The sequence below is a fragment of the Chrysochloris asiatica genome, unplaced genomic scaffold, assembly GCF_000296735.1.
Source record: "Chrysochloris asiatica unplaced genomic scaffold, ChrAsi1.0 scaffold00037, whole genome shotgun sequence".
Classification (NCBI taxonomy): Eukaryota; Metazoa; Chordata; class Mammalia; order Afrosoricida; family Chrysochloridae; genus Chrysochloris; species Chrysochloris asiatica.
Genome location: NW_006408555.1, coordinates 7,530,550 through 7,542,907, shown reverse-complemented (window position 1 = coordinate 7,542,907; position 12,358 = coordinate 7,530,550). Strand labels below are relative to the sequence as shown.

At 49.0% G+C, this 12,358-nt stretch overlaps 1 protein-coding gene across 1 annotated transcript in view; it reads left to right on the top strand.

Annotated features, from left to right (window-relative positions):
• Nucleotides 1-12,358, top strand: part of PLCG2 (phospholipase C, gamma 2 (phosphatidylinositol-specific)) — a 152,891-nt gene that overhangs the window by 99,741 nt on the left and 40,792 nt on the right. Inside the window, exons 9-16 of the mRNA XM_006860138.1 lie at nt 182-283; nt 1,243-1,361; nt 4,107-4,192; nt 6,098-6,218; nt 9,011-9,179; nt 9,791-9,895; nt 11,295-11,384; nt 11,936-12,111. Of these exons, the coding sequence (XP_006860200.1) occupies nt 182-283; nt 1,243-1,361; nt 4,107-4,192; nt 6,098-6,218; nt 9,011-9,179; nt 9,791-9,895; nt 11,295-11,384; nt 11,936-12,111 (968 nt within the window). The remainder of the gene's footprint in view (nt 1-181; nt 284-1,242; nt 1,362-4,106; nt 4,193-6,097; nt 6,219-9,010; nt 9,180-9,790; nt 9,896-11,294; nt 11,385-11,935; nt 12,112-12,358) is intronic.

Genomic DNA, 12,358 nt, shown 5'->3' with positions numbered 1-12,358 from the left:
TTTTGAGTTTCGTTTTATGGTTTCTCTCACACTCTCCAGGACAGTATGATCCTGATCGGAGTGACGTTTTAGTCTTCAGAATTTTGGTGACGTTTTGTTCTGTGATGTAGACTGGACCCCGAGAAGTGAAGAATATTGTTCACCTTCTTTGTGGTGATTTCTTGCTTCTCTATCTTTTAAGGAGTCATGGGCTCAGGATCTCAACAAAGTCCGTGAACGGATGACCAAGTTTATCGACGATACCATGAGGGAAACTGCTGAGCCCTTCTTGTTTGTTGATGAGGTGAGCGAACGGGGTTTGCTGTCATGATGCTGCGAACTTTGGGTTCGTTTCTCTGTCCTCCAGGTTAATTTTTTGGTTCTGTTTAACTGGAGGGCTTTGCTTCAAATAATTCTACTAGGAGCTGTTTTCCCCCCAATTCTGGAATATTCCAGCCTTTCTCTTTTTCTTTTGCCTGTGTTGCTAGGCTGGGTTATCATATCCACCACTAGAGGGAGCCTGTTCGTGGTAAACACGAACGAGGTCCAAGGTTGTTGGGGCTAGCTAGCTGTTGATGTGGGCCATGAGTAGGAAGCTTGGGACAGGGGCTGAGGGAACTGGGGCGCATCCATGCCTCTAAGGACTGTTTCCAGGATGCAGCGCACATTTAGTGTCCTTCAGTCTTCAGGTTTTTTACTTTTATTTTTTAGGGGCTAGAAATTGGGATGTTTATGTAAAATTTCCTGCCTTTTAGATGTGAGGATGTTGGTGATACTCGGTTTCTTAACTTTGGTGGTAGGGTCACACACATACATTGTTATTATTATGCCTAAAACTGACCTGGAGTTAACTTTGACTCGCAGTGACTTCTTCATGTGTGGGAACTGCATGGCTGATTTTTCAGAAGTAGGTAACCAGGCTTTTCTTCCGAGGCACCTCTGATGGACTGAAATGGCTCCAACGTTTCAGTTAGCAGCCGAGTGCATTAACCATCGAATTCTTCAAGTAATAGGGGAAACATTGTTCTTTTGGGCAGACATTAAAAGGAAAGTACTCTGTTCATTATGAGAGAAATCTCTGTGCTGATACAGCCTTTTTGCAGTCTGTTCCTTCTGTGTTGAATCGCTCAGGAACCAAGGCCTGGGGAGGGTCTGTTGGCTTTGTGCACCCGAGCTACCCTGCTCCTATTGGCACAGACTAGAAATGAACAGAGTCTTTTCATCCCTTTGATGGTTTTCTCGTTGTGTTTGTGGCTCCCTTAGTTCCTCACATACCTGTTCTCACGAGAAAACAGTATTTGGGATGAGAAGTATGACGTGGTCGACATGCAGGATATGAACAACCCCTTGTCTCACTACTGGATCTCCTCGTCACATAACACGTGAGTTCCCCAGAGTGCAGGCCCAACAAGGGTGATGTGAGGCGGCTTTCTGGTGGGCTGATCTCAGAAAAGGAGGTCGTGTAGTTGACGGGGAGCGTGCCACTTCTCATGCTGGAACACATAACAGCTTCTGGGTGGGGATGTACACTCCCTTTCCCAGTCAACCTTGCAGAAAGAATCCTTTTTCTAAGGCCATAAAAAACAAATTACCAAAACTGTCTGCATGAACTGTGGCTTCGTCTACCCTGAGACCAGAAGTGGATGTTGCCCGGCTACCACTACTGATGATTCGAATTGGGGCCACAGTCTATCTGAGAGAACGGGAGAAAATTGTGGAACACAATCTCAGTTTCTAAAGTGAAAAAAAAGGTCAAATAATCAGACCTCCTGGACTGGTTGACACAGGAGGACTCTTGGAGACAGTTGCCCCGAGGTACTCTTCAACTCTTCAAATCCTGAACTAAAACTAACCTCCACGGTCACCTTGTAGCTAACAGACTGGTACAAAAAATGATGAATGCAACCCATAGGTACCATGCCGCTTTAAAAAATCATCACCTAGATCAGGCCAAGCTGTCAACCGTGACTTTACAACCAGCAGAATGTAAAGGAGCAGGAGCAGGGAGACTAGATGAATGGAAATGGAACAACCAGAAAAGAAATCATGCGAATGTTCACACACGGAGAATGTAACCAGTGTCACTGAACAACTTGTGTAGAAATTGTTGAATGGGGACTTGAACTGCTGGGTACATTTTCATGGAAAACACAATATAAAGTTAGTTTATTTTTGTTTTTTAAAGCAGATTATGAAAACGAGTTTTCATGGTGTGGGCATCTCACTGTGGCCACGTCAGAGCAATTTGAATAGGGATTCAGCTAATGTGCATTGAGTGCCTGTGCGTGCTGGACCCTGTACCAGGTGTTGCGGGTCCAGTGGGGAGCGATGCAGGAGTGGTACCTCACCTTACTGTGTTTTGAGAGGACAGTGCTTCCATTGGGCCTTTCGGATGACGAGGAGTTGGTGAGAGAGCAAGTGGATGGGATGAGTGAACACTTGTTTTGGTGCAAAGGCCAAGGGGCAGGAGGAACCAAGAGAAGTCTCGTCAAGCTAGAATGAAGGATCAAGAGGGGTTCAGCAGGGCCAGCTTGAATGGGATCTGAGACATCACAAGTAACAGCTTGATTTATCCCGTGAAGGCAGTGGGGAACAGCCAGTGACTGTGAGGTCTAAGAGGCACATGTGTTCAGAACTCTCTTTGGAAGATTACCCCAATTACACAGAGGCGCACAGCTGGCTGTGGGGGCATGGATGGTGCGTTCAAGTTCCAGCGTTTCATCTGCCTGGCAAGGAGAGAGGCTGAAGTCTGTGGGTCCCTGGCATCCAGAAAGCTCCAGGGTGGCACATTCCCAAGTGCCTGGTTTTCAGGCAGGGGGCAGGGTCTGAGAGAAGACCTTTGTTCTTCCTTCAGACATGCCAGAAGGCAAACTCTTTCAGGTAAAGTTAATCACATGGTCCTGGTTTTTCTCTCTCCTCCCCCTCAGCCCTTCTCATTGCTGTAAGAGCTTGTATCTTACAGTGGTAACTTCTACCAAACCCAGAAGACGGTTAAGGAACGTAAACGCTTTTTATAAAATGGTGTGGCGGCATCATGAGGAGGAGGAGAATGAGCAAACACAACACTCACAGACATACCTGGTAGATAGCGCATGTTCAGTTTCAGACTGTAAAAGTACCGCCATAACATGAGTCACACAAATTTTTTTGATTTCCCAGTGCATAGAGCCCTGGTGTGTGGCGCTGTGGGTTAATGCACCTGACTGTAAAGCCGTTTGAATGACAAGGTCGGTGGTTCATGATCACCAGTCACTCCTTGGAAACCCTGTACAGGGTCGCTATGGGTCGGAACCAACTTAATAGCACTTAACAACAACAACAACAAGAGGCCTGGTGTGACACTGTAAGAGATGCACTGGACTGGTTACCAAGGTTCAAACCCACTAACTGCTCCACAGAAACCCTATGCAGGATCGCTGAGTCGGAACCGACTTGACAGCACTTCACAACAGCAACCGTGCATAGAAAAGTAATGTTTACATGATACTGTAGTCTATGATTGCATGATGAAAAAGCTTGAAATCGTGTGACAATGGGCAGAGTGTAAGACAGAAACACAAAGTGAGTCCGCGCTGTTGGAAAAATGGTGTCTCATCGATGGAGGATTATCACACACCTTTGATTTGTAGAAGAAATACAGAATCTACAAAATGCAAAAAGCATGAAGCTCAATCAAACAAGGTATGTCTGTATTGTTGGTGGAATGTGGTTACCTATGAACTGTGGTCACCAAAATTTCCTTCCATATGCCCTACAAATTGCACTGACCCTCTTCTTTAACAAGCGTGATGGGTAAAGGAATGTCCATCTTGTCATTCTGGCTTGTGTGGAGCATTCTGGCTGTACTTCTTCCCAGACAGATGTGTGTATTTTTCTGTCAGTCTTACTAATGCATCTGCCTGTCTGTCTCACTCCTGATACCGCTGCCCGGCTTCTCCACCAGCACAATCTCACCCCCACACATGGACTGACAAGGTGGTGATTGTGTACTTTCTATAACAGGGACATGGGCCTGTCTCAACAGGAATAACTCTGGAGTCTGCGGACTAGGACTGAAGAGCTCCCCAAGGGTCCCCCACCCCAGTGTGACACTACCTCCTCACAGCTACCCCTCTCTTTCTCTTCAGGTACCTCACAGGAGACCAGCTGCGAAGTGAGTCATCCCCAGAGGCGTACATCCGCTGTCTGCGTATGGGCTGCCGCTGCATTGAGTGTGAGTAGCTTGTTCCCTGGTGGTGGGGTGGGATAAACGATGGGCTGCTAACACAAAGGTTAGCAGTTCAAACCCACCAGCCATTCAGCGGGAGGAATATGTGGCAGTTTGTGACTTTGGGAATCCTATGGGACTGTTCTATTCTGTCTTACGGAGTCGCTGTAAGTAGGAAGTGACCGAACAGCTGTGGGTTGGGCCTTGGGGGAAAAAACATTTGCGATGAATTGAGACTAGCCATGCAGTTGTTTGAAGACTTTTTAATTTTTCCAGTGGGGGTGGTTGGGCAAACCTGCATCCAGTAATGTGATTAGTGAGGCAGCCACCAATGTCCAATGACATCTCCCTAGATGACATGTTCCCAAGTCAAGGAATGGTGTCAAGACTGGCTGTGTTGGGGTCCTGTCTGTTCTGGTGGGCTTTGGCTGTGGGTCTCTAGAACATATGCGGCTGGCATGGAAACTTGAGGCGAGGGTAGTGAGTGAGAACAGCTTCATTAACCGCTGTCCTCCCTGAGCCACCATTGGGCTTCTAGAAAAAGGCAAAGGAATTAGCAGCTGGCTCTTGAGTGTGTGAAGGTGCAGAGACCAGGTATCACCTGTTCTGGGGGTCTTTGAGCAAGTGTAAGGGAGGGTCAGGAGGCCAGCATCTGAGCCAGGCAGGCATGGAGGCCTCGTTCCTCATCTTTTCCTTGTTAGCACTTCAGTTCCTACTCTCCCCTCATCACTTAACCAGCGGCTCCTACATGCATTTGTCCAGAAAAGGCAGCCACAATGATTTGGCCCCATTCTTAACATAAATGTTCTCGGTGATATCCAACTTCAGTAGCCATTAGTATTGCTGACTGTTCCCCACTTTCTTCATCTTTTTTTTTGGCTGGTGAGAGAGGAAGTAAATGTGAAACAAGAGAGTTTAATATCATCACTGGTACATGTGGCGGTACTTAACGACTGTATAATCTGTTTGTCTTTCAACCTTTTACCATGAGCCTTTAACAAGGAATTTGTTGTTGTCGCTAGGTGCCATTGAGTTGGTTCCGACTCATAGTGACCCTGTGCACAACAGAATGAAACACTGCCCGGTCCTGGGCCAACCTCACAATCAGTGCTATGCTTGAGTCCATTCCTGCTGCCACTGTGCCAATCCATCTCACTGGGGGTCTTCCTCTTATCAAGCATGGTGTCCTCCAGGGGCTGATCCCTCCTGATAACATGTCTGAAGTAGGAAACAAAGTCTCGCCATCCTGACTTCTAAGGAGCATTCTGACTGTATTTCTTCCAGGACAAATTTGTTTGTTTTTCTGGTAGTTCCTGGTACTTTACATATTTTTGTCTAACACCATAAGTCAAATGCATCAATTCTTCTACAGTCTCCCTTATTCTTTGCCCAACTTTCACGTGCACGTGAAGTTATAGAAAATACTGTGGCTTGGGTCAGGTGCACCTTAGTGCTCAAACTGACATCTTTGCTCTTGGATGCTGTTAAGAGATCTTGTGTAGCAGATTTGTCTAATACAGTGCCTTGTTGATTTCTTGACTGCGCTTCCATGAGTGTTGATGGTGTTTCTGAGCAGAAAAAGCCAGCCGAGTTTTAAACAGTTGACATCAGAAAATAAAATGCATTATAATTGCCTTTTGAAAATGAGCTATTTAAAATGGTCCCTCATGGACATATATATTACTGCATTATAGAATTACCTTTAATTTCCAAAACGTCTCCCCATGAAGCCAAAGGTACACATGAGCTCCACAGTGGAATTATTGGGCCCAGAGTTCTGTGTCTTGGTAATGGAGCTGGTTGTGTGTGGCAGGGGCTAAACTCAACGCAAGCCGCATGTCTGCCCATTGGTGGATGTGTGTGGATGGGCAATGGGGAACGTTGCTGAGGATGCCACATGTCTCCCCTTAGTGGACTGCTGGGATGGGCCAGATGGGAAGCCCATTATCTACCATGGCTGGACACGGACCACCAAGATCAAGTTTGACGACGTTGTGCAGGCCATCAAAGACCACGCTTTTGTCACCTCCAGGTTGGTTGATTGATAGATTTCCTCGTGATCTGCTTTGAACAGTGAGGCAGCTAGGATTTGTAGGTAGAGAGGGCTTCAAAAAGTTTGTGGAGATAGGGAAAGAAAAGAGAAAGGAATTTCCTTACAAACTTTTTGAAGCCCTGTTGTATATGTGCATCTGCGGGAGAGAGACGCACACACACACATTCAACACATCATAGGCCATTAGACAAGCAGTCCAGTCAGGGTAACATCACTAATCCCACTAGTTCCCCGTGTTTCTACTTCTCCTCCTCTCCTGACCCTTTTGAACTTTGTCCTTAGGTACATGGCTGCCCTTTTGATCTTGAATGGTTGGCCATTCTTTGCTTTGCGTACCTCCCTAGTGTTGTTGTCCCCCCCATATACATACCTATTGCTTGATTTAAAATGGAACCACAGAGGTGAGTTCAATTCTAGACCTGAAGAATGAACGAGAGCCGTCGTCTCGGGTTCTAGTAGCCTCTGTCTGACCAGTACGCCTGGTCTCTTAGGATTTTGAGTTTAGGTCCACATTTTCTTTCACTTTGTCCTAGACCTTCTTATGTGATCCCTTTTGAAGCATTTGGTAGTGGAAGCTGGGACCTATTGGGTTCTTCTGGTGTAGAATTGGATACATACAACACTCTCTTACTCATATACACTCATACAGTACACACATCTGTACATTCACACATGCATGCACACACGCATACATGTGCTCTTCCACACTCCCACACACTCTGTCTCCCACTTTCACACACACAATCTGTTTCACATTCACGAACAGTACACACCTGTACAATATACACATATCTAACTCGCTCATTTTTGCTCACACACACTCATTCTTGTGTTCTTTCTCATCATCTCACACGCTCATTCTCTCACACACACACATACCCAAGTTCAAGCTCCATCTTGGTCTAAGTCCCTGTGTGTCCCTTAGTTGAATGTTGGCGCCCCCATGGGCTGTGAGGGCTTCTTAAGCCTGAAGGAGGTCCAGGTCGGTGTTCCGTGACCTCTGCCCTTGCTTCGTCTTCATTGAGCCTGGTCCCACCTTCCAGAGTAAAAGCTCCTTTCTGGTCCCAACTCCCTTTTTCTATCCAGTCCTGCCCTGAGACTTGTTTTCACAGGAAGAATTTAAAAGATATAATAACTCGCAGGATTTGTGTTTTAAGTACACCTAGGGATTCAGACTCTTAGTACACGTGATCTGGACTTCTTCACTACACGTGGGCACTGGGGTCTCCCTGGGATAGATATGGCACAGGGTCGCTAAGTGCATAAGTGTCAACATTAGGGGCTCCTAGTGGAGCTGTCTGAGGAGCTCTGGTAGCGTAGTGGTTATGAATCGGGCTACGAACCTTAAGGTCAGCAGTTCAAAACTACCAGCCACTCGGCAGGAAAAAGATGAGGCGTTCTGCTCCCATAAAGATTTACAGTCTCGGAAACCCTGTACAGGGTCACTATGGGTCAGAACCGACTCGATGGCACTTAACAACAACAACAGTGGTGCTGCCTAGAGCAGAGGCCACTAGACCGCCGTGTGTAGGACCACGTGGTAAACCTTCTGTTTCCTGGCCAGATCCTGTTACGTAAGGCTGCTAGTCTGTCTGCTGTTGGGACTGAAAGCAGCCACAGACAATACAGATAATTGGTGTGCTGTGTTCTAATAAAACTTTATTGACAAAACGAGGTGGCAGGCCTGCGGTCCATAGTGTTCTGACCCTGGCCCAGCTCCTGTGTTCCTACACACTAGTAGGCATGAAACATTCTGCAGCTGAGATGGGGTGCTCACCGCTGGTATGTACGGTTCATATGTAAGGCAGCTGCATACGTGTTGACTGTAGTTGAAAGGTAGAAGTGATCCAGATTCCATCAACACCTCCACACACGCACACACACTCCCACATACCTGTGACTCCATGTGTAGCAGAGTTGAACTGAGCTCCATAGGGGTTTCAGTGATTGATTTTTTTGGGAGTCATTCACCAGACCTTTATTCTGAGAAACCTCTGGGTCGTCTTAAATCTCCAGATCTTTGGTTAGCAGCCGAGTGCATTAACCAGCCCCACCATTCAGTGACTCACCTGTATAGATGCATCTGTGCAAAATGCCAAATGTTGCTGACTTCTGACGCAGGATGTACGAGTGCTCATTGCATCTTTTTACCTTTCCTGCAGATTTTTAATTGTTCAAAAAAGAGTAGGGACTTCTGGTTTAGTCACACACCCCCGACCCCCTCCCAAGTTTAAAAGAAATGAGTGGATTGAAAGACAAGTAAGAGAAATCTCTGTAGGCTTTGTACGTGGTTCTGACCTGGCATAGAGAAGTGATTTGGAGTGCTTGATTTTGAGACTCCGTGAATTTGTTGTTGTTGTTATGTGCCGTGGAGTTGGTTCCAACTTATAGTGACCCTGCACAGGGTTTCCAAGGCTGTCAATCTTTACGGGAGCAGAAAGCCTCATCTTTCTCCCACGGAGCGGCTGGTAGTTTCGAACTTCTCACCTCGCAGTTCGCAGCCAGATTCGTAATCACTACGCTACCGGAGCTCCTTACTCCGTGAATTAGAGTTATTGTGACCGCTGGGCTTGTGCCCCGCGTGCAGTCTGCCCCATATGGCGGGTGGGCTGCTCCATGTGAGCAGACCCTTAGTTTGCTTTCAGACAGGCATGACCTGGTGCCTGTTTCCCTGGGGTCGGGCGACTCCTGGCTTCTCTGCTGGCCAGGCTGGGAGTGTGCTAGAGCAGTGGTCACCCCAGCTGCCCCCTGAGTCCCCCCTCTGGCCGCAGTTTCCCCGTGGTCCTGTCCATTGAGCAGCACTGTGGCGTGGAACAGCAGCGCTACATGGCCAAGGTGTTCAAGGAGGTGCTGGACGACCTGCTGCTGGTGAAGCCCACTGAGGCCAGTGCTGACCAGCTGCCCTCACCCAGCCAGCTGCGCGGGAAGATCATCATCAAGGTGGGTCCCAGGCCTGCTGCCCTGCTTTACCCTCTGGGTCTACCTGGCCACTCAGGGTCTGATTCCAGCTCTGCTTACAGGCAAACCCCTCAACTTCTCACTGCCTCTCTGCCCTCACTGGTCTTGGGGTACAGTAACAGAACCCCTGTCCTGAGCTCACTCTGAGCGTGACGTGATACCATGATTTTATGTATATACTGTGAGCGTTATAAGGTTTATTTGGCAAACACTGTACCTTACCTCGTTGATTAATTTCCTGTGGGTGGTGTAGGCAGGGGCCCGGGATTTCTGAGGGTAACTTCTATGTGGAAAGATGTGGTGCTGTCTGCTAAGGGAAGCATCTGAGGCCAGGTCTGGCTGGCTTCCGAGAGTGTGCTCCCGTGCCTGCCGTGCAAGTGGGGATACTCACACCCAGCCTCACAACATGTTGACTAGGATCTTTCTAGGGGAAGTGTTCAGGGACATTCCTCTAAGGACATGACACTCATACAAACCAGACCATCCAGAGAGAGAAGCCCAGATGCAAGAACAGCAAATGCAAAGGCCCTGAGGTAGCATTGCTGTCCTGCGGATCCCAGACCTGGGTCATGTGCTTCTCTCTTCCCCTTCAGCATAAGAAGCTGGGTCCCCGAGGCGATGTGGACATCAATGTGGAGGACAAGAAGGACGAACAGAAGCAGCAGGGGGAACTGTACATGTGGGATTCCATCGAGCAGGTGGGCTGGGCCCTGCTCACACCTACTGTAGCAGGCCCTCCGCCCCAATGAACCGGAGACCTGCTGGAGGGCTCGTGGGTGAGGGGGCCCTCTGGGCTGCTCTCCATTTTCACCCTGGTCCATTTTTGCCAAACGGATTTATCCTCGTTGTGAAGTGTTAGCGGGTTTGCTTTTTGAATACTTCATTTTGGGATAATTTTATCCTGAGTATTACGCATAAAGGAGCGCCATAGGATAAGCGCTGTCCTGCGAACTGCAAGATCAGTGGTTCAAGCTCACCAGCCACTCTGCCTGGGAAAGAATGTGGCTTTCTATTGGAGTAACGACAGACAGCATTGGAAACCCTCTGTAGCTCACCGTGAGTTAGAATTGGCAGAATGGCAGTGGGCTTTGGTTTGGGTGTTTTTCGCCATAAACCAGAATACCAGCCTTGTTGCCACTAAGTTTAGATGACTCATGGTGACCATGCGGTTGTTTTAAGTGCCTTTGAGCCTGTCCTGACTCATAGCAACCCGGTATGCAGTTTCTGAGGAGCACCTGGTGGGTTTGAACTGCCCACTTTGTGGTTAGCAGTCCAGTGCTCACCCTACAGCGCCGCCCAGGGCCATCTGTATGCATAAATACATTGATTCTTTCTTTACGATAGTACAGAGAGCTCCCATAGACCCTACACTCAGCTCCTCCCAGTGGTAACATACACAGTAATCATAGTGCCGTTGTTGTTGTTGTTGTAGTACTATTGTGCATGGATGTTGGTACCACACTGTTAATTCGTTTATACCCAAAGCAAAAGTACACCTAGTCTAGAACCGCCAACTAAGTTTCTACTCTTAGTGACCCTATAAGATAGGGTAGAATTGCCCATAAGGTTCCTAAGGCAGACCCACCAGCCTTAGGTTAGCAGCTGAGCGCTTAATTGCTGTGCCATCTTGGGTCTCTCCTTGTTGTTGTTGTTAAGTGCTGTGGAGTCGGTTCCGACCCATAGTGACCCTGTACAGGGTTTCCGAGCCTGTAAATCTACGGGCGCAGAAAGCCTCATCTTTCTCCCTCTGGGTCTCTCCTAACCCCTTAGTATTCTCCATTTCTGGGAGACTTCCACCTGTTTTGAAGTAAGGCATTTAGAAAGAGTCCCGGTGTGGCACTGTAGGATAAGCACTGGACTGCAAGTTTGGGAGTTCAAACTCAGCAGCCGCTCCTCAGAAACCCTATGCAGGGTCACTGTGTTTTATAACTGACTCGACAGCACTTAACAATAACAACCACCAAAGCCTAGGAAACTGGGAGTGTCGAATAGCCCCTCGGGGAATGCTGGTGACCCAGACAGGAAGCTGGAGCCCAGCATTGATGGCCACAGCCCTGGGGGTCTCCAGGGGGGACTCACACTGCTCTCGCCTCTTAGAAATGGACTCGTCACTACTGCGCCATCGCCGATGCCAAGCTGTCCTTCAGTGATGACATTGAACAGACGATTGAAGAGGAGTTGCCCCAGGTAGGTGGACCCTCAGCTTGTCCTGAGCTGGGCTGTTCATGGGGGCCCTGGAAGACCACCTGCCTCTGGCTGGCTGGAGTGGGGTTCCTCAATTTGGGTTCCAAGGCCTGCCTAGCTTTACTCTGAGTGGCTGGCTGTCCCACGCGTTTAACCAGTAAGGTAGCAGCCTGTGCGTCCTGGGGACAGTAGGGAAATTGGGGGGCTCTCTTCAGCCCCAGCCGGGTTCAGGGCTTTCTGCCTTCTCCTTTGACTGTGACCCCTGCTTGTGTTCTTTCTTAAGTATAGACTAGAGCTGAGGGTCCTCATGGGAATTCCTTTTTCCATATCTCAGGACTCAAGAAGGCCTCCCTAAAGGGGGAGTGGGGTGGTAAGCAGGGTGGTCAGGGAAAGTTGGCTGTCTTCCCAGACCTCTGGGGTGAGGGCCAGTCAGGACCAACCTTTTCCTCCATCCAGTCCCAGGCAGCAGGGGCCTCTCCCTGAATCAGCACGTGCCCGAGGGCCCCTTTGGTGATGCTGCTCTGGGCTCCTGAGCTCCTCTGTGTGTGGTCCAGGACACGCCCCCCACGGAGCTGCACTTTGGGGAGAAGTGGTTCCACAAGAAGGTGGAGAAGAGGGTCAGCGCCGAGAAGCTGCTGCAGGAGTACTGTGCCGAGTCGGGGGGCAAGGATGGGACCTTCCTGGTGCGGGAGAGCGAGAGCTTCCCCAACGACTACACCCTGTCCTTCTGGTATGTTCTCTGCCACGGGCCCACCGGTCACCAGGACTGGGGATGATGGGAGGCCAGGCTTGGAGTCCTAGACTCACCCAAGGACTGGGGGTGATGTGGGGCCAGGCTCGGAGTACTAGATTCACCCAAGGACTGGGGATGACGGGGAGCCAGGCTCAGAGTCCTAGACTCACCCAAGGACTGGGGATGATGGGGGGCCAGCCTCGGAGTCCTAGACTCACCCAAGGACTGGGGATGATGGGGGGCC